Source organism: Capricornis sumatraensis, chromosome 21, assembly GCF_032405125.1.
Source record: "Capricornis sumatraensis isolate serow.1 chromosome 21, serow.2, whole genome shotgun sequence".
Classification (NCBI taxonomy): Eukaryota; Metazoa; Chordata; class Mammalia; order Artiodactyla; family Bovidae; genus Capricornis; species Capricornis sumatraensis.
In genome coordinates, this window is record NC_091089.1 from 36003395 (window position 1) to 36023707 (window position 20313).

Consider the following 20313-nt stretch of genomic DNA (forward strand, 5'->3'; position numbering starts at 1 on the left):
CTTTCATTGCCTTCAGATTTTTGAATAGTGTAAGCCCATTGTTTTGTGGACTGTCCCTGAATTTGGGTTTGTCTCAGCGTTTCCCTGAGATTCAGTCTAGGTCGCTCATACTACCACCTGAATGACACTGTACGCTTCTCAGTACATCATATCAGGAGGCACATGGTATTGATCTGTCCCACTACTGGAGATGTTAAGTTTGATTATTTGAGTAAGTTGGTAAGATTGTAATGTGCTTTCTACAATGTTTTCTTATTGGTAAGCAGCAAAACTATAGTCTGCTTGGCCACATTTTCCACTTCCCTAGTGGTTCAGATAAATCTGCCTGCAGTGTGGGAGACCTGGGTTCAATCCCTGGGTTGGGAAGATCCCCTGGAGGAGGGCATGGCAACCCACTCCAGTGTGCTTGCCTGGAGAATCCCTTGGACAGAGGAGCCTGGTGGGCTGTAGTCCATGGGGTTGCAAAGAGTTGGACAGGACTGAAAAACTAACACTTTCACTGGCCAGTTTTCCACTAGGGTATTTGTTGGGATCGGTAGTTTAAAAAAAATCTTCTTTTATGTACACTTTTCTTTTTGGCCTCGACATGTGGCATGTGGGATCTTGGCTCCTCAACCGGCCATCCAACCCATGCTCCCTGCATTGGAAGCACAGACTCTTGGCCACTGGACCACCAGGGAAGTTCCTGTATACACTGTTGTTCTCGAGTGAGCCAGCTGTGGTTTTATACATATCCTGCAAATGCCTCTCTCTGGGAAGATGGCTCACTGAGCCCCGGAAAAGGAGCTGTCTGGTGTCAGCAGAGCACGTAACTGAAAACTAGACAGATAATGTGGTGCTGAGAGGATGAACAGGGCAGCTGGGTGTGGTCTCTCGGGATCTCTGCCTCATGTGAGCTCCCCCTCCACCCTCTCCGGGACACCCTTCGTGTTGGACAGTAAAGCTGTGTCTTTCACCTCCTCTCCACAGCGCCCTCTTCCTGCTGGCTGCTGCTGGGTGCCTACCCTTCAACGACTCCCAGGTAAGTTCAGGTGGACTCACTATGCCTTCAAGTATCTCTGAAGCCTGCCTGGATGAGCAGAATTTCTGAGTCCTTCCTTTGAGAAGCAGTATGACACCGGCCTGTCCAAAGACATGTAAAAGCAAACTTTCGGGCAGGGCCTAGGGGATCCATTGGCCAGGCCAGCACCTCCTCATGGGTCTTTGCCTTCTCTGTGTGTGTGGCAGGGTAGCCCACAGAGCTCAGACCTCTGGGTGCTGTGATGGGGGCAGTCCACCCTCTGTACCAGCTTTGAGGACCTGCGAGCCCAAATGACCCACACACCAAGGCAAAATTGATTTTCCCCTCTCATCCCAAGGGGGCTTCCCAATGGCTCAGCGGGTAAGGAATCTGCCACCAATGCAGGAGACAAGGGAGACGCGGGTTCGATCCTTTGGTTGAAAAGATCCCCTGGAGGAGGCAATGGCAGCCCATTCCAGTATTCTTGCCTGGAAGAATCCCATGGGCAGAGGAGCTTGACGAGCTATTGTCCGTGGGGTCTCGAAGAGTCGGACATGACTGACTGACTAACATTTTCACTTTCTCATCCCAAGGGCCTCATCTTACACAGTGATTTTCGCTTTGTTTTCCTGAGTTTTTGTTTCTTAGGAACTGAGGACCCACCCCCACCTCCAGGAGTCATCTCATTCCTGGGTCTTTTTTCCCTTCTTTCCTTCCCCAGCATTGATTAAATCCCCATCAAGTGTTAGGCACCAAGCCAGGCTCTGGGGGCACAAAGAGAAATTGCCATCGTCCGGGCAGAAGCCGGAGTCTAGTCAGAGCAGAGGGGAGGGGGCAGATGATGAACAGATAATTATAACCCCGGGGAGGCTCTGTCCGGGGAGGGGTGGGATCCTGCCAGGCGCCTGGGTAGACTTGGAGGCTCAGAGGAGGAAGAGCTGACGATTATATTGAGCTTGCTGGGTGCCAGGCTCTGGGCCAATGCTTTAGTGCCTTATTTTATTTAATCTCAACAATAATTCCACAAGGGTAGCAGCTATTATTGTCTCCATTTTGTAGTTAAAGAATAGCGAGGCCCAAAAGATCACCAGCTAACAAGTAAGTGGAGATTTTGGAGTTTAACCCAGATCTTTCTGATGCTGGAGCCAGGCGCTGTTGACTGGACCTAAATCTTTATTTATTTGGCTGTTCTTCGTGGCAGCGTTTGGGGGCTTCTCTCTAGTTGTGGCTCGTGGAGTTTTCTCTCTAGTTGTGGCATGGGGTCTAGAGTACATAGGCTCAGTAGCTGGGGTGCTTGGGTTTAGTGGTCCCGTGGCATGTGGGATCTTAGTTCCCTGAGCAGAGATTGAGCCCTCATCCCCTGCATGGGGAGGTGGATTCTTAACCACTGGCCACCAGGGAAGTCTCTGGACCTAAATCTTGAAGGGTGAGGAGGAGTGAGCCAGGAGAAGAAGGCAGGGGCGGCCGGCGTCATGGAGGGGTCCTAAGTGTGTTCTGTGACTCAGCTTCATGGCACACCCACCATGCGTGTGCCCCTGGGCTGATTCCTACCCTCTTGGAATTGACCATCTCATGGAGGGTGGAGACAGGGACAGATCATGAGCTGAATGGAATGTGTCAGGTGAGATAAATGGAAAAAGTAAGGAAGGGAAGAAGAGGAGGGAGTGCCGCTTGGCCAAGTTGGCTGGGGAAGTGCAAGTTCTTTCTCTGGAGAGGGGATGGGCAGTGGATGGGACTGCTCGGGTTGACAGGGGACTGTCATGGGGGTTCTTGGGTGCCTCGTGTTTGGATTTCATCCTGAAGCCACTGGGGGACTGTTGGATGATTTTAAGCAATAGGTGACACCATCTGATCTGCCTTTTTAAAAAAAACAATGATTCTTTTGTTTACTTTTGTTTGGCTGTGCTGGGCTTTTGTTGCTGCCTGGGCTTTCCCTGGTTGTGGAGAGCAGGGGCTACTCTGTATTTGTGGTGCGTGGGCTTCTCATTACGGTGACCTCTCTTGTTGTTGAGCACGGCTTAGTGTGCCCGGGGGCTTCAGTAGTTTTGACACGTCTTCTCAGTAGTTGCAGCTCTCGAGCTCTAGAGCTCAGGCTCAGTAGTTGTAGCACAGCGGCTTAGTTGCTCTGTGGCATGTGGGATCTTCCCAGACCAGGCATCGAACCCGTGTCTCCTGCAGTGGCAGGCAGATTCTTTATCACTGAGTCACCAGGGAAGCCCCTTGATCTGCCTTTTAAAGATGTAGTGCTGGGGAGTGTTGAGGGTAGGAAAGAGATGCTGGAGGCAGAGAGCCCTGTTAGGAAGATGTCGCGTAGGCCAACTGGGTGAGGAATAAGAAGGGGCTGGCCCAAGGTCCCAGAGTCCTGTCTGGCACCATGCCTGGTGCTGTGTACTGGCATTTAAAATTGCCGCGCTGGATCCTGTTCTGTACTTACATCCTTTTTTTTTTTTTAACCCTGTGTTACAGTTTGATCCAGATGGATATTTCTGGGCTGTAATTCACTTACTCTGTGTAGGTAAGTTTTTTAAGAGTTCTTACTTAAACAATTGAGACTTATTATTTAGACCTCATCATATATCCACTTTTTAGTGATCCCAGACAATAGGAAGATTAAATCCAAGATGTCAAGGTTAAAATTAAATGGGCATTTTTTTCCTGGTTTGATTTTCCTATTTTGGAGTTTTCCCGAAATGGTTCCAGTTCCCATAGAGTCTCCTCTTTCTCATGACAAATGTTAACTAACTCACCAGGGCCTAGGGTCCAGTTCCTCAGATCCACTTGTGCAGTGCTAGCTTCCTCTCTAAAAAATGGTGGGAAGAATTCCATATCCAGAAGTTTGTGTCCATAAAAACTCTCTTTCAGCAGTACACTTTAAAAAAAAGTGGGTGAAATAATAGGACCATCTACTTTATTTCAAACCAGTGTTTCCTCTCTTAGAGGGAAAACAGTGCCCTGACTTTATGACATGGAGTTCAGAAATCCAGTGATGTTTCTCATGGCACCATCGGAGGAAACCCAGGCCTCCTGTTAACTGTGTCCTTCTGTGGACCATGAAGCTCACTGGCCCGGCCCTTTCTCTGTGATCTGCATCACCTGGGGGATTACCAAATGCATATCCTTGGAGTCCTCTAGAGTGCCGTTTGTCACCCTCTGTGGGCTGCGGGTGACCCTTGCAGGGAAGAGGGTCCCTTCTCCCTGAGGATTTCGTGCCCTCTGAATTCCCTGTGCCAGTGACTCCTGTTGCTTCCTCTCCAGGGGCTTATAAGATACTACAGAAATCCCAGAAACTCAACAAGTTAAGGTAAACTTAAAAAAAAAATACATGTATATATTTTATGGAGCTTCCCTGGTGGCTCAAATGGTAAAGAATCTGCCTGCAATGCAGGAGACGTGGGTTCGATCCCTGGATTGGGAAGATCTCCTGGAGAAGGGAATGGCCAGTATTCTTGCCTGGAGAATCCCATGGATGGAGGAGTCTGGTGGGCTACAGTCCATAGGGTTGCAGAATCGGACATGACTGAGTGACTTACACACATATATTTTATGGTTAATTAATTAAATGGTTTTTGTTTGCAGTGGGTCTTGGTTACTACTCACCAGCTTTCTCTAGTTGGGGCAAGCGGGGACTACTCTTCGTTGCAGTACGCAGGCTTCTCATTGCCGTGGCTCCTTGTGCTGAGGCCCACAGGCTCTAGACACATGGGCTTCAGTAGGTGCAGCACTCAGGTTCAGTAGGTGTGGCTCGAGGGCTTAGTTGCTCCGTGGCATGCAGACTCTTCTGAGACCAGGGATTGAACCCATGTCCGCTGCATTGGCAGGCGAATTCTTACTCAGTCTGCCACCAGGGAACTTTTGAAGTCTGGTAAGTCAGTGTTTCACTAAAGGAAAGGGGGAGACCCATGGGGTTGTGAGCTTCTTCCATCAAAGAGACTGAGAGTCCAGGATGGGGCGAGGGCAGCAGTCTGGGTCCACCAGGAGCTGAAATGTGCCAGCCGCCAGCCGTGTGCGAAGAGCCTGGAAGTCTCTCCTCTTCCCTCAGGGCAGCTGTTTAGATGACATTTTGTCAAAACTTATGTGACTGGCCTCCTTGGGCCCCAGTTCAATTCTTGCAGCTCAGAAGCACAAGTCTTTTTTCTTGTTTCTCCAGCCCCTTCCAAACTAGATCCAGAAGTCCCTCCCATCACTAGCTCTGTTCTGAGGTAAAATGAAGCCTTTGTTGAAGGCAGTCAGTGGCACAGTTGCTGAATATAAATGAAAAAGATGAGAATTCAGGCCTCGGTCAGACTGGAGCTGCCAGGTCAAAGCCCCCTAGTGATCAGCTGGATTTTGGGGCCGGGTGAGCTCAGTTTTCATTCCAATCCCAAAGAAAGGCAATGCCAAAGAATGCTCAAGCTACTGCACAATTGCACTCATCTCACACGCTAGTAAAGTAATGCTCAAAATTCTCCAAGCTAGGCTTCAGCAATACATGAACCATGAACTTCCAGATGTTCAAGCTGCTTTTAGAAAAGGCAGCTATATGCAGGTCAGGAAGCAACAGTTAGAACTGGACGTGGAAAAACAGACTGGTTCCAAATAGAAAAGGAGTACATCAAGGTTGTATATTGTCACCTTGCTTATTTAACTTACATGCAGAGTACATCATGAGAAACACTGGGCTGGAAGAAGCACAAGCTGGAATCAAGATTGCCAGGAGAAATATCAATAACCTCAGATATGCAGATGATACCACCCTTATGGCACAAAGTGAAGAGGAACTAAAAAGGCTCTTGATGAAAGTGAAAGAGGAGAGTGAAAAAGTTGGCTTAAAGCTCAACATTCAGAAAATGAAGATCATGGCATCTGGTCCCATCACTTCATGGCAAACAGATGGGGAAACAGGGGAAACAGTGGCTGACTTTATTTTTTGGGGCTCCAAAATCACTGCAGATGGTGATTGCAGCCATGAAATTAAAAGACGCTTACTCCTTGGAAGGAAAGTCATGACCAACCTAGATAGTATATTCAAAAGCAGAGACATTACTTTGCCGACTAAGGTCCGTCTAGTCAAGGCTATGGTTTTTCCAGCAGTCATACATTGATGTGAAAATTGGATTGTGAAGAAAGCTGAGCGCCAAAGAATTGATGCTTTTGAACTGTGGTGTTGGAGAAGACTCTTGAGAGTCCCTTGGACTGCAAGGAGATCCAACCAGTCCATCCTAAAGGAGATCAGTCCTCGGTGTTCTTTGGAAGGACTGATGCTAAAGCTGAAACTCCTTTGGCCACCTCATGCAAAGAGTTGACTCATTGGAAAAGACTCTGATGCTGGGAGTGTTTGGGGGCAGGAGGAGAAGGGGATGACAGAGGATGAGATGGCTGGATGGCATCACTGACTCGATGGACGTGAGTTTGAGTGAACTCTGGGAGTTGGTGATGGACAGGGAGGCCTGGCATGCTGCAATTCATAGGGTTGCAAAGAGTCGGACATGACTGAGCGACTGAACTGAACTGAACTGAACTGAGGCCCACAGAGAAAGGTCTGAAGGGACTAACTCCTGGGAGAAGGCTCTGGTATATACTCTGAGGGTGTGTGATGGGTTCTAGGGCACCATATTTTCTTTGAATAAAGTGTTTTTGCAGCAAGAAGTCGGTAGAGTTGTTAAGATAATATACAGGATACCCAGATAAATTTGGATTTCAGCGCATAGTTTTTTTAGTTGAAGTGTGTTTCATGTAATATTTGGAACACATTTATACTAAAGCATTATTCTTTACCTGAAGTTCAGATTTATTTGGGTGTGCTGTATTTTTACTTGGCAAATATGGTAGCCTTAGAAGTCAGTCCAATGGCCTGAGAGAGCTGACACTCTTTTTATTTTATGGCCAAGCCTGGTGGCATGTGGTATCTTAGTTCCCCGACAAGGGATCAAACCCTCGCCCCCTGCATTGGAAGGGTGGAGTCTTAACCACTGGACTACCACAGAAGTCCCAACACAGCTTTTAAAACCGCAGATGTACCCAAAGGAAACAATCAACCAAAGTGAAAATGTATGTGACGGTACTAACTTAGGAAATGGTTTTCAAAAATGAGCCAGGAAATGAAGTACTCTTTGTATTATTTCTTGATAATTTATAAATGTAACTGTACATAGGTATAATTTATTAATAGAGGAAAATTATTATTCTGTATATGTAAAACACATCTATTGTTTCATCTTTAATCTTATTTTTTTTCTTATTCCTTAGTGACATTGAGCAGCAGTACTTAAACTATCTATTCAGGTAAAATATAATTTAAAATTTCAAAAAAATAATTTATATTCTTCTAGAGCTAATGGATTTTTATTTTCAATAATATCTTGATTGGGGAGATCTGAGTCAGTGTGCCTGCCAGGAAGGCAACCTAAATAATTGGTAAGATGATCAGAGTTGAGGAAGCTAAACAGTAGTTCTGCCCTCAGGCCAGACAAGCAGGGCTTCCAACCAGCCTCAAACTTTAGAGGGCTATGCCTCTCCCAAGGGCTTTTGGAGTCTGTAAGGCTAGTAAGAACCCACACCTTTTCTTATAGACTGGGCCCTGAAATTTCCTACCCAGATAGATTCCAAAGTCTGTCTTCTTAACTCTTTCCTAGACCCAGTGGGTGTCCAAGGAAAGGATTTTAGTGGGAAGGTTGTGGGTGGAGGATGGACTTGCAGGCTGAGATGTCCACACACAACACACATGTAGTTGGGTGCAGGATGGAGCCTGTTTTGGGGAGAGAAGAGGGTGCTTTGGGGGTCGGGAGCCAGAGGCTGGACCTTCCCCACACTGCCACCTTCTGACATGAAGCTCTAGGGACTCTGAAAATTCTGCTTTAATTTGGAGTTCCAGGTTGTTTTGAAGGTGTTTTTGTTAAGGTAGGATGAAGTTTTGAGGCTTGGTTTATGACATTTAAGTGTGGCATTGAATAGTATTGAATAGATTACACTTAAATGTCATAAATCAAGTGTAATATTGAATATATGGGCTTTCTCGGTAGCTCAGTGGTAAAGAATCCACCTGCACTGGAGGAGCTGTAGGAGACCAGGGCTCAATCCCTGGGTTGGGAAGATTCCCTGGAGAAGGGCATGGCTACCCACTCTAGTATTCTTGCCTGGAGAATCCTATGGACAGAGGAGCCTGGCGGCTACAGTCCATAGGGTCACAAAGAACTGGACATGACTAAAGCGACTTAGCACATATGCATGCATTGAATATGTGGATTCTTTTGTACCTTTGCCCCAAAACAGGCATAGTATAGGGCTTAGCCACTCAATAGAATAGCCTGGGAGCATTCTTGAATCCTGAGAGTCCCCAGGGCACCCTGTGGGACCTAATTGAGAAACAATGAGGTTTGTTGTCCGAAGCTCAAGTTTGCCTAATGCGACAGCATTCTGTCTAGAGGACTGAATTCACAGAGGTGCCTTTCAGCATTTGGTGGTTTAGGCTAAATCGTGTCCTACTCTTGCAATCCCATGGACTGTAATCCACTACCCTCCTCGGACCATGGGATTCTCCAGGCAAGAATACTGGAGTGGGTTGCTATTTCCTTCTCCAGAGGATCTTCCCAACCCAGGAATTGAAACCGGGTCTCCTGCATTGGAGGCAGATTCTTGACCAACTGAACTGTGAGGGAAGCCCCTATCAGTTTTGGCCTCATGGATTTCTGGAGGAAGTTACTCAGCTCAAAATGTTCAACACAAGCTGTATTCTCCACCTACAGACCCACCAGCTGCCTTTTCAAGAGATGTTTCTGAAAATGCAGAAAGACTCTTGGTGTTTGAAATGTTTCCATGACATCGTACCACTTTAAACAGTTCTTCACCCCCACCCCCCCGAACTTATAGCTAATTCAAGCAGCAGCAGAGGGTTAAGGGGATGGAAAATCAAGCCACTGTGACCACCCCCACCTGCTAGTTCTTCTGCCTCTCCCCCGTATGAGGGTTTCACTGCCGGGGAGCCTGATTCTGTTTCTAAGTCTTCTTTTCAGTACAAGTGAAGAAGGTGAACCAGGGCTGAGATTCGATTTGCCACAGGCCCTGAGCATCCAAACCCAAAGATCTGCAGTTGGTCAGATCTGTCTGGACCTCTGCCTGCTGGTTTGATCTCTCTGCTGGTTTGAAAACACAGAGAGAACCTGCTATGCATCTGGCCCCGCTAAATCCTTGAGAGTCAAAGATGAATAAAATATGGTTCTTGCTCCCAAGGCCATCATAGTGTAGGAATTAGGAAGGCATGACATTATATTTACAAATTTTCAGACGTGGACCAGAGAACCAACTCTTTTATTTAATGATTTATTTTTACCCCCTAGTCTTTTCTTTTAGAGTCACCGTTTAGGGTGATGCTGATGATGGCATTTGGGATGCCATGCCAGGCCCTGCGAGATATTTTGGGATGGAAAAGGGGTCCCTCACATCCTACCATAATAGCAATAACTTCCGCTGCTGAAGTTATAAGTGGAAAGGGATCCAGTGAGCTAGAATAATGGGGTATGTAGAGGGTATGTGCTTTCTGGAGAAAGAAGAGACAGCAAGCAGACAGCCTCTGTGAAGGATAGAAAAGCTCGTCTTGTTTGTGGTGTGTATGTTTTTTTACAGCTGCATGTAAACACTTATCTTACAAACCTACAACTTCTGAATGGCCAGAATGTGGCTATTCTCCATGGCCTTTGTCCTAACCCTCCTCTCTTCTTGCTTCTTTCTGTAATGCTGCTCCTTTGGGAGCTGTCAGAAAATCAGAAATGGTGCTGGAAGGTAACTCAAGAGCAGGGCAGGGCAGGGCTGATGAACTCACATTGGTTTCCCTATAAAACTGGCCTCTTCTACTTTCCTGTAATGTCACCAACTGCAGATCCGAGGCAGTGGTTCTCAGCCCTGGTACCTTATAGCTCCCAGGAGCCATGACAAAGTAAAACCATGGATGCCCGTTAGAGATTCTAGCCAGGATACTGGGCTATTCAGATGTGTCTGCAGGGTTAAGAATCAGAGTGAGGCCATCCAACATTAAAACAAACAAACAAACATTCTTTCTTCTATTTGAATACAAGGTTTTATTCCTACCGCCAACTAAACCAGCTGCCTGGTAGCATGAGTTTTGATAGAAGAGGGTATGGAAGGTGGGCTTAGGGCCACACAAAAGTGCTTGTAGACAGGCACTGCGAGATGGGACAGGTTTCCAGAGAGGAAGATGGGAGAGAGCCGAACAGGTATGACCTGCATTGTCCCTTACAGCATCAACTACAGATTGGTCCAGGAAGTTTTCAGGCAAGGGTGGGTGGCATGGATCATGTTGTGGATTAGTTTCTTGGAAATCTAACACTCCTTCTGTAGTTAATTTTGTGCTTTAGCTCACAAGTAGATTTAGCTCACATTGAACAGCTAGCGTTTAGGCTGCAGCCTCTTTGTAATTTAGAGAATGCTTTGTTTCGCTGACAAGGACACTCTTTAGATTAGCGGGCTATGGTGATCATTCATGGTATGGCTGATGCTCAGAGAAGAGTGTGGACCCTCAGAATCATCACAGGAGATCCAGCCCTTTTACCAAAACTTGAGACATTTCAGGAGATTCTCACACTCTTCCTGATGAGTTAGATTTCATCAGAATGAGAACATTCAGTGCAGATAATTTGCTTTTAGGCAAGTCTCACTGTTTCCAAGTAGGATGGATGTTGTTTTCTCAGTGCTGGCGAAGCTTTCTTCACCAGTCTGCTGTTTCTTTTTCAGTGCGGTGCTCCTGGCTTTAGCAGCTCACCCCACAGGTAAGATTTTGTTTATTTGTTTGTCTTACATTGCCCACTGACCCAGTGCTCTGACCCTGCTTATATCTCTGAGGGAAATTTTGTAAGAGAAAGTGGCTGCCTTCCAGGGTGTCAGGAATGGCCCCCATACTTGAAACTGCTCTTAATGTTCCGTCATGGAATTCACTGTCCATGCGCATGTGTACACTCGCTCAGTCACTCGGTGGTGTCCGACGCTTTGCGACCCCATGGACTGTATCCCCCACCAGGCTCCTCTGTCCATGAGAGTCTTCAGGCAGGAATGCTGGGGTGGATTGCCATTTCCTCCTACTTTTATGTGAATTGGTAACAAATAAAACTGTGGTCTATGTAAACAGTGCAGTTGTTTGTTGTGTAATGCACAACTTTGTGCAGCTCAAACAGCAGCCCCCTGCTTCAAAAAGCACACAGGTTTGTTAGAGTAGATAATTAAGGCAGGTAGATATTAAGGTAGGAATTTGGTGTGCGAGATTACAGAAGCTCAGAATCTAGGAGATCCCTTGGAGATCAGTTTTTCCCAGTTTTATAAAGCCTGGTCACTTGACCTAATCCCTCTGATGGGTCTTGGTGATGTTTTCTCATAGGACCATAAGGTTAATTACAAAGTGTAAGCAACTGAAACAGGGGAGGAAACTCCCTCTCCTCCAGAAGTGTCCAAGTACTGCCCTGATTGAGCAGCTCCGGTTCCTGCCGGTGTGTTAGCTTTCTCATAGGACCCAGCCCTATGGGTAGTCTAGCCCATTTTTAAGACAGAGGGGACACTTCATTCTTTCCTGCTTGCTTATTACACTTTCCGTGTGAAATGTCCACCTCATAGACTGGGTGTGGGTCAGCCAGAGTGCTTTCAAGACTCCTTATATCTGCACCAATTAAGATACAGTAAGAGTCAGGACCCATGGGTGCAGTCTTTTTCTTTTTTTTTAAGGCTCTGTTAATTTCCTTCTTTTTTTCTTTTGGCCGTTTTGTACCACCTGTGGGATCTTAGTTCCCTAACTAGGGATTGAACCTGTGCTCCTTGCAGTAGAAGCTGAGTCCTAACCACTGGACTGCCAGGGAATACCTTCTGTTAATTTCTGACATTTTAAAACAGGGCTTTATCCTTTTTGGTTTTGTCTTACCTTTTTTTTTTTTTTTTTTACTTGTGTCTTCGTTATTTGGTAGTACTTTCAAAACATTTTAAAATTGAAATATGATTTACACAAAGGAAATGCATATTCTTAAATGTACAGCTTGATCAGTTTTGACAAAGGTACACACCCATGTAACTCACACCTCTATCAAGATATAGAAAACATCTGTCACTCCAGAAAGTCTTCTCGTGCCCCTTCATAGTCACTCCCTTCTTACCAACCACCGGAAGCCCCTACTGATCTGATTTCTGTTACCATACATAAGTTCTGTCTATTTGAGAGTCTCATACAAGTCGAAACACATAGGAAGGATTCTTTTGTGTCTGGCTCTTGCCTTCAGCAGAGTGTTGAGGTTCATCCAGGTTGTTGTGTGTCTCACTAGTCTGTTGCCTTTATTGCTGATGAGTGTGCCAGTGTATGAACCTTTTGTTTATCCATTCACTTGATGATACGCACATGAATTGTTCCAGATTAGGGCTGGTATGAATAAAGTCGCCATCAACATTCTCATAAAAGACTTTTTGTAGACTTAGTTTTCAGCCCTCTTGGATAAATACCTAGGAGTAGAATTTCTGGGTCTTAGAGTAGTCATATGTTTACCCTTGAAATAAAGTGCCAGTTTTCTAAAACATTTGTACCATTTTACCTCCCACCCAGCAGCTAGTGGTAAAGAACCCGCCTGCCAGTGCAGGAGACATAAAAGATGCAGGTTTGATCCCTGGGGTGGGAAGATCCCCTGGAGGAGGGCGTGGAAACCCTCTCCAGTATTCTTGCTTGGAGAATCCCTAGGACAGAGGAGCCTAGCAGGCTATAGTCCATAGCGTTGCAAAGAGTCAGACATGACTGAAGTGACTTAACATGGAAGCACGCACCATAGTGCATGAGGCTTCCGGTTCCTCCATGTCTTCACCAGCCTTTGGTGTTGTCTGTCTTATGTTAGCTGCTCTCCTAGGTGGGTGATGGTCTCTCAGTAGTGCTTTTGACTGAGCTGCCCTTCTCACTCACTCCTGAGTAGCTAGAAGGATAAGCTTTCCTGTGATGCAGATGGTGTGGCTTAGACACACACTTTCGGGGTGCACTGAGATGGGGTGGTAGGTAGGGACCAGGTAGCAGTTCTCTGTGTCCTGGGTGCAGACCCTGATGCTTCTCCCCTTTCAGGCATTTGGTTTGCTTCTTGATGAGTGGGGTCTACATCTCCTTCTAATCTTTCAAAGTCACAGTTCATGCAGAAGCTCCAAGAATCTTGGAACCTTGCTTCCCCTGGGACTATTTTAGGTAAGAGTAGGGAAAAGAAATTCTTCCTCTGTTTGAAAGTTTGCATTTCCTCTTTGTGTGAGGTCCCTCTGCGGTGGCATTTTCAAGAGAGAACATTTCTTAGAACCAGAAGGGCAGGAGGACTTGCAGGAATCTGACCAGAAGTGCCCTTGTCACCTGGTGTCTATTGCTAGTACTGAGATAAAGCCAACAGTACTCACTACATCTTGGAACTGACCTTCTGCTTTCCCACTGATTCTGAGGACTGAAATGTGGTGAGAGGAAATTTTCCTGCTGTTCAAATATCAATTGTTCTTGGATGTAATAAGACCGTTGCCACACTTTTCACTGTAGCAATTTCATGCTCCATTATCTTCAGAGAGATGGGATTCACTCCCTCAGAGAGTCAGCAGAATTTTAACTGTGGAGTATGAGGATGAAGGCTTAACTCAGACCTTGGTGTGTAAGCAGTGTGTTGATGCCACAAGATAAGTTTACAGTGCTTGGACCACTTACTTTGTGCTTAAAGTGGGTGTTCTGCACTAGCTGTGAAGGAATGTTGTCTTTTGAGCATCCTTATACCTTTTTTAGGCTCCTGGGTTTAGTTCTTATGTGGTTGGGTCCAGCCAGCCACATACTGTAAGATCTTTAGGACTAATTTTGTAGCATAGTTGAGAAGCTGGTGTACACCCTCTCTGTTAAAGTGAAAAAAGAGGCCAACTAAAGTCATCAGAGGAGAAGCATTGGGGGTCGATTTGAGATTGATTGGGCTTCCCTGGTGGCTCAGACCATAAAGAATCTCCTGCAATGCAGGATGCCCAGATTTCATCCCTGGATCGGGAAGATCCCCTGGAGAAGGAAATGGCAACCCACTCCAGTATTCTTTCTTGAAGAATCCCAGGGATAGAGGAGCCTGGTGGGCTACAGTCCATGGGGTCACAAAGAGTTGGACATAACTGAGCGACTAACATAAAACTTCAGATTGAAGACCAGCAGAACCAAGTGGAAGGTGTTTGGAACATTCTCTGTAGGGAAAGCAGGAGGTGTTGAGGTCTCCCGGATACTCTTGGTTCACTAGTTCTTGTTATTTGTCAGAGATGGCCCTAACACAATGGATACAAGTGATGAATAATCACAGAATCGTTGCTGTCAAGAACGGGATGGTTCTAGAAGAGACCGTCATGGGATCAACTACATGACAAATGTGTGGAGGTTTTAGAAATGACTCAACGAGAAGAGCCAGCTATGCTCTCTCTTGCTCTCAGTAATGTATGTGATCAATTTTTTAGGATTTGGGTGAGGATTATTATGTAACTGGTCAATTCCTTGGGATGGTGATTTTTTTTGCTTTATCTTCCTCCCTCCCTATCAACTCATGACCACTCCACTGCCCTTCAGATCTCTCCACAGCTTGGGCTGGGCCATCAAGACCACCCCTTGCTCCCATCTCCCTGTTCTGGGCACCAGGAGCCCAGTTCACCTCCCCTGAGTGAGGCGGTAGCACCCAAGGAAATATGAGGTGTGCGTTTAATGTATTCCTCTCTGCCTAGTCCTCCTGATCACACTGACTGTACTGCAGTCTCCCTCACTCTGAAAGGGAGGTTGGGAGAAAGCCAAGAACCAACAGCTGCCAAAGAGACAGAACAAAGCCTTGGAGAACGTCCTGCCACCCTCCCTCCCAGCAGGGGCTTGGGGCTGCCCGCTAGGATCCGGATGCTCAAGGATACCCTGGCTGTCGCTTCTGGAAGAAAAGGGCCTTCAGAAGCAGTGGAGCTTTCATGCACTTTACACGTCTGGGCCTGATGTTGGTTACAAAGTCCCTCCACCCAAATAAGTCTAGAGTAGACGACAGAGGTGTTCAGTGGGGCCGAATATAAAGAGAAACAAAACTCTTAGCCTTTTGCTGGGCTGTAAGAAAACCAGATCCTTGAAGACCCTCTCACTTTAAACGCAGGTACATATGCACCAACCAAACCAAACAAAATCATGATAGTTACAGTAGAAAAAAAGCAACCTTCCAGAGAAATGGAATTCACACGTTTCTTTCCCAATTGATGGTGGAATCATTTGAGATCATTTTTTTTAATTTAATTTTTTTAACACCAAAATCATTTTGTATTGGGGTATAGCCAATTAACAATCTTGTGATAGTTTCAGATGAACAGCGAAGGGACCATTTGAGATTATCTAAGGCTGAGGAAGTGTAGCATGCACTGTGTCTTTTGTTCTGAAGCTCTTGGTTAATAAGCTTAGTGATCTAATTTTACATATGGTAATGTATATGTCTCAATGCTACTCTCTCAATTCATCCCACCCTCTCTTTCGCCCGCCCATTGTCCACAAGTCTGTTCTATATGTCTGCCTCTCCATTGCTGTCTTGCAAATAGGTTCATTAGTACCAGCCAGTGGAAATTCACTGGGAACTCAAATGTGGTGCTCTGTGACAAACTGGAGAGGTGGGATGGGGTGGGAGGTAGGAGGAGGTTCAGGAGGGAGGGGACGTGTGTATACCTCTGGCTGATTCATGTTGGTGTATGGCAGAAACCAGCACAGCAGTTGTAAAGCAATTATCCTCTAATTAAAAAATTAAAAAAAGAAAAAGGGATGAAGAATGTTCCACTGCCCCTACCGTGCTGTGAATACTCAGGAAAATCAGCCTTTCTGGCTCCAGACCATCCAGAACTGAGACACAGACCCAGGCCTTGGGGTCTTGAAGGCCTGGCGCCTCCAGAATCTCAGAAATCCGAGATTTGGAAGGATTAGGCTCTCTGCCGTGAAAATGCTTAATTCCTTTTCTCTGGACATTTTTGGAAGGCTTTCTGCTTTTTTAATCTCCTGACTTCTTGTTTGTGACCAAGTTCAAATTCCAGAGAGGGAAGCAGCCAATATGTGTGATTTTCCTCTTGTACCAAGTGGAACTAAAAGAATGAACTTACTTCACTAGAAATAAATGTACCCTTTGGACCTTAAACTAAAATGAGTATGCATGGCCGTTGGCCCCTGCTCTCTTTGTGTGGTAATTAAAACACAAAAATGAGAGAAGATGTCAGAGGCATGCACTCATGATCCTTTTTTAGATATAAGAAAAAAAATAGAAAAATCTTAAAAAAAAAAAAAAAAAAAGATTCTTTTTGTCCTATACTCTGGCTGAAGCAGAGGTGGCTGCCGGGTGAAGAGTAAAGATCTTAGTGTTTGGAGTGACCAGGGTCCATGGTCTGGCTCCAGAGTTCAAGAGTTGTGCAATCTTAGACACTTCACTTCTCTGAGCTCCAGTTGAAATGGGGATAAGAAAGCCTCACAGATTGCTACAAGGACTGAAAAACCAATGTACGGAAAGCTTTCAGCACAGAGTCCTGCTCAGGGCAGGCTCTCACTAAATGGGTGATAACTGTCATCATACTTGGGCTTCCCAGTGGCTCTAGTGGTAAAGAACCTGCCTGCCAGTGCAGGAGATGCAAGAGACGCAAGTTCGATGCCTGGGTTGGGAAGATCCCCTGAGGGAGGGCATGGCAACCCACTCCAGTATTCTTGCCTGAATCCCATGGACAGAGGAGCCTGGTGGGCTACAGTCCATGGGGTCGCAAAGAGTCAGATGCGACTCAAGTGACTTAGCACAGCACATCATACTCCTATTAATATGTTAAGACAGTGCTGATGACATAGAGACCCTCAAATGCTGGAGTGAATTCGCTGATATAGTGCATTTCTGGGCAGCTGGGGGCAGGGGGCTTTCGGGCCTTGTGTGTCAACTCTTGCTGTTTCCACCAGGTGATCTCTTCAGCGTCCTGGACTTTCCGTTCCTGTATTTCTACAGATTCCACGGCAGCTGCTGTGCCAGGTAATCCCAGCTCGTAAAGCCCCTCACACTGTGGATCTCTATGTTTCTGTACTACCACCTGTGTCTTTGTGAAGCCCAGGCTCACTGCCTGAATGTGCAGCAGAAGAAAATGGTACCCGGTGCCAATGGGGAAGATTCCCCCCTCGGCCATCAGAGGGCTGTTAAAGGACATTCTTGGATGCTCAGAGCTGGCCTGGGACCTGCGAGGTCCCCTGTCCTGAATAATTTTCTTGGCCAGAGCAGTGGTTTTCAGAACTGCAGGAGTGAGCAAACTCTCCCACTTTTTTTCTCTCCCACAAGCAGTTCTTAAACAGAACTTCAGTGTGTAAAAATGATGAAACTGATTCAGTTCAAGGCAAGATTCGGGTGCAGATTCACACCTTGTCAGCTTCTGCCTTGACTTCTCTCTTGTTCTAAGGAGGGACCTCCAAAAAACCTAGACTGAACCCTAAGACTCTGAGAGACAGATTTTGAAACCAACAGCTAGGAGCTATCTAGACCACAAGGTGATCCCTAATATTTGGCTTTGGGAAGGATCAGAGATGTGGACCAATTAGATGGATACATTTATGGTGCTACTGATAAAGAATTCACCTGCCAGTGCAGGAAATGCAGGAGACATGGGTTCAATCCCTGGATCGAGAAGATTTCTTGGAGGAGGGCATGGCAACCCACTCCAGTATTCTGGCCTAAAGAATCCCATGGACCGAAGAATGGGGCCAGCTACAGTCCATGGGGTTGCAAAGAGTTGGACATGACTGAATGTCTGAGCATCACAGATAAACAGAAATTCATCCCATCCTACCCACCCTCTTTCCTGCATGAGCCCCACTTCACTTGACTTTCTTGTGCTGAGAAATGGAAAAGCTTCTGTGGATAATCTCAAAGGATGGGTTCTTTTTTTTTATCATTATTTTTTTAAACATTCTTATGTATTTATTTGGCAGCTCCAGGTCTTAGTTGCAGCATGTGGGATCTAGTCCCCTGACCAGGGATCAAAGCCAGGCTGCCTGCATTGGGAGTGCAGAGTCAGCCTCTGGACCACCAGGGAAGTCTCAAAAACATGGATTCTGATATATTTAAAGACTAGGGTTGAATTCCAGCTTTGCTGTTTGCTCCTTTGTGTCTTTGGGCAAGTTATCCTAGTTCTCTCAAACCTTAGTTTAGTTTTCTCATCTGTAAAATGAAAAGATCAAACCAATACAGGATGACTGTGTATATTAAATAAGGTACATAAAGTTCTAAGCATCTTGCCCAGCCCAGCAATGGTGGGCATTATTATTATCTGTAAATAGAATGTCAACAGACCAGGAGCAATTGCTGCATGAAAGCCAGACTACTTGTTCCCACACAGAAGAGGTTGTGCCTTGTGAAGCAGTGATTCTTCAGAGTCAAAAGCCGATATGCAGGCTAGGTGCTGTTTCTGATGGGGGGTGTGTTAGCACACACACAGACTCAATATTATAGAGGTGGCTCAGATGGTAAAGAATCTGCCTGCAATGCAGGAGTTTCAGGAGACCCAGGTTCGATCCCTGGGTGGGGAAGATCCCCTTGAAAAGGGAATGGCTACCCACTCTAGTATTCTTGACTGGAGAATCCCATGGACAGAGGTACCTGGTGGGCTACAGTCCATGAGGTCGCAAAAGAGTTGGACATGACTGAGTGCTAACACTTTTCTGCATTTGAGGCTCAGAATGATTTTTTTAAAAAATCATCTTCAGAGAAGTTTTAGGAAAGCACTGACAGAATTCATCTGCTCAGTTCCTGTCTCTTTGCTCAGGCCTTGTCACTTGCCTGTTAGCTAGGATTTGCGGTGCGAGTGTCCATGGGCTTGCTTCCCTTTGAGCCTGGTTATTTGGCCGTATTGGATGACCAGGATGTGGAGGGAGGGTACCAGGTTTGGTTAATTTGATCAGAGCAACAGAATTCACGGCCCATGGGTGATGGCTTTGTAGGGTGATCTTCTGCCTCCATTTCTGTCCCTTTTAAGCTGTCTCGTAACCCAACATGAAAAATCAGGTTTTTTCATTTAAAAGATTTGGAAATCTTTACTTGAGTTAGTTTGACTCTCTATTACGTTCTGCATCTCACTTTAGCACACACAGAGCTTACCCTCTTTTAAGAATGTGTCGGAACCTCCCTGTTGGTCCAGTGGTTAAGAATCCACCTGCCAATGCGGGGGACATGGGTTTAAATCCATGATCTGGGAAGATTCCACGTGCCATGGGGCAATTAAGCCTGTATGCCCTATAGCCCATGCTCCACAAGTAGAGAGTAGCACCCCCACTGCCACCACTCACTGCAACTAGAGAAAGCCTGTGTGCAACAACAAAGACCCAGCACAGCCAAAAATTTAAAAAAAAAAAAAAGTAAAATAAAAAAAAAAGAATGTCTCAGTTTTCCCCACATCACCTCAAGGCTCCCCTATAACTGTATCTCAGACTACAAGCGGTCACCTTCAGAGGTCCTGGGGGAGCTCAGGAGGGGTCATGGAGGCCTGAGGGGTCAGAGGCCCCATTAACAGGGAGCCCCAGGCTCCCTCACTCCTGGGGTCCGCCCAGTGCTTTTTAAGACTGCCTCCACATCGAGGGGTAGGCAAGCTGGAAGTAGAAGAGCTGGATGAGGGCAGGACCCATGAATCATTTAGAAATGATTAACTGACATGGAAGTCAGGTGATGGGAAGGACTCATGGGTACTTTCAGGAGCATGTTGGTCACAGACCAGGGGTAGCTCAGTCCTCGCAGAGTCTGTGCTGAGGGGAAGGGTCGACATGGAACCGTGCCCTCAGGAGAGGACAGGAGGAGCCCCAAGCGGACTGAGGTATGGCGGGTGAGAGCCAGGCACCTGTGATGTTGGGGCTGTGGGGCATGGATGCCACCAAGAGGAGCCCTGGAGGGCCGGCCACCTCACTGACCCCTGCCAGCCTCGCAGTCACAGGCACCCGGAGCGTCTCACTCCATCTCTCCGGCTGAGAGCACATTTCCACAGGTCTGAAGGGCCACGGAGAGCTTTGGAAGAGCCAGGAAACCTGGACCCTAATTGTGTCTCTGCCTTAATTTGCTTGTTAGTGAAATGAGACTTGGGGCTGGGGAGCCTTTCTCTTTTGGAGATCTGATTCCCTTCAGGTGGGATGAAATGACCATCCTTATTCCTGCTTTGAGAACATAGAACTGAACCTGGGGCAAGAAAAAAAGAGGGAAAAAATGGGGATTTGGTCAAGGTTACAAGGGTCGGTGAGCACAGCCAGGAACAGAATTGCAGGTCACCGGATTCCCAGCCTCCTGCTTCCCCACAGGGGCTCCTGTGGGGGCGAC

The 20313-nt window shown here is 46.5% G+C and overlaps 1 protein-coding gene across 1 annotated transcript in view; it reads left to right on the plus strand.

The window, feature by feature from the left end:
* TMEM241 (transmembrane protein 241) overlaps positions 1 to 20313 on the plus strand; it is a 113650-nt gene that overhangs the window by 50497 nt on the left and 42840 nt on the right. Inside the window, exons 7-12 of the mRNA XM_068993918.1 lie at positions 970 to 1021; positions 3467 to 3515; positions 4256 to 4301; positions 7226 to 7261; positions 10724 to 10758; positions 16929 to 16998. Of these exons, the coding sequence (XP_068850019.1) occupies positions 970 to 1021; positions 3467 to 3515; positions 4256 to 4301; positions 7226 to 7261; positions 10724 to 10758; positions 16929 to 16998 (288 nt within the window). The remainder of the gene's footprint in view (positions 1 to 969; positions 1022 to 3466; positions 3516 to 4255; positions 4302 to 7225; positions 7262 to 10723; positions 10759 to 16928; positions 16999 to 20313) is intronic.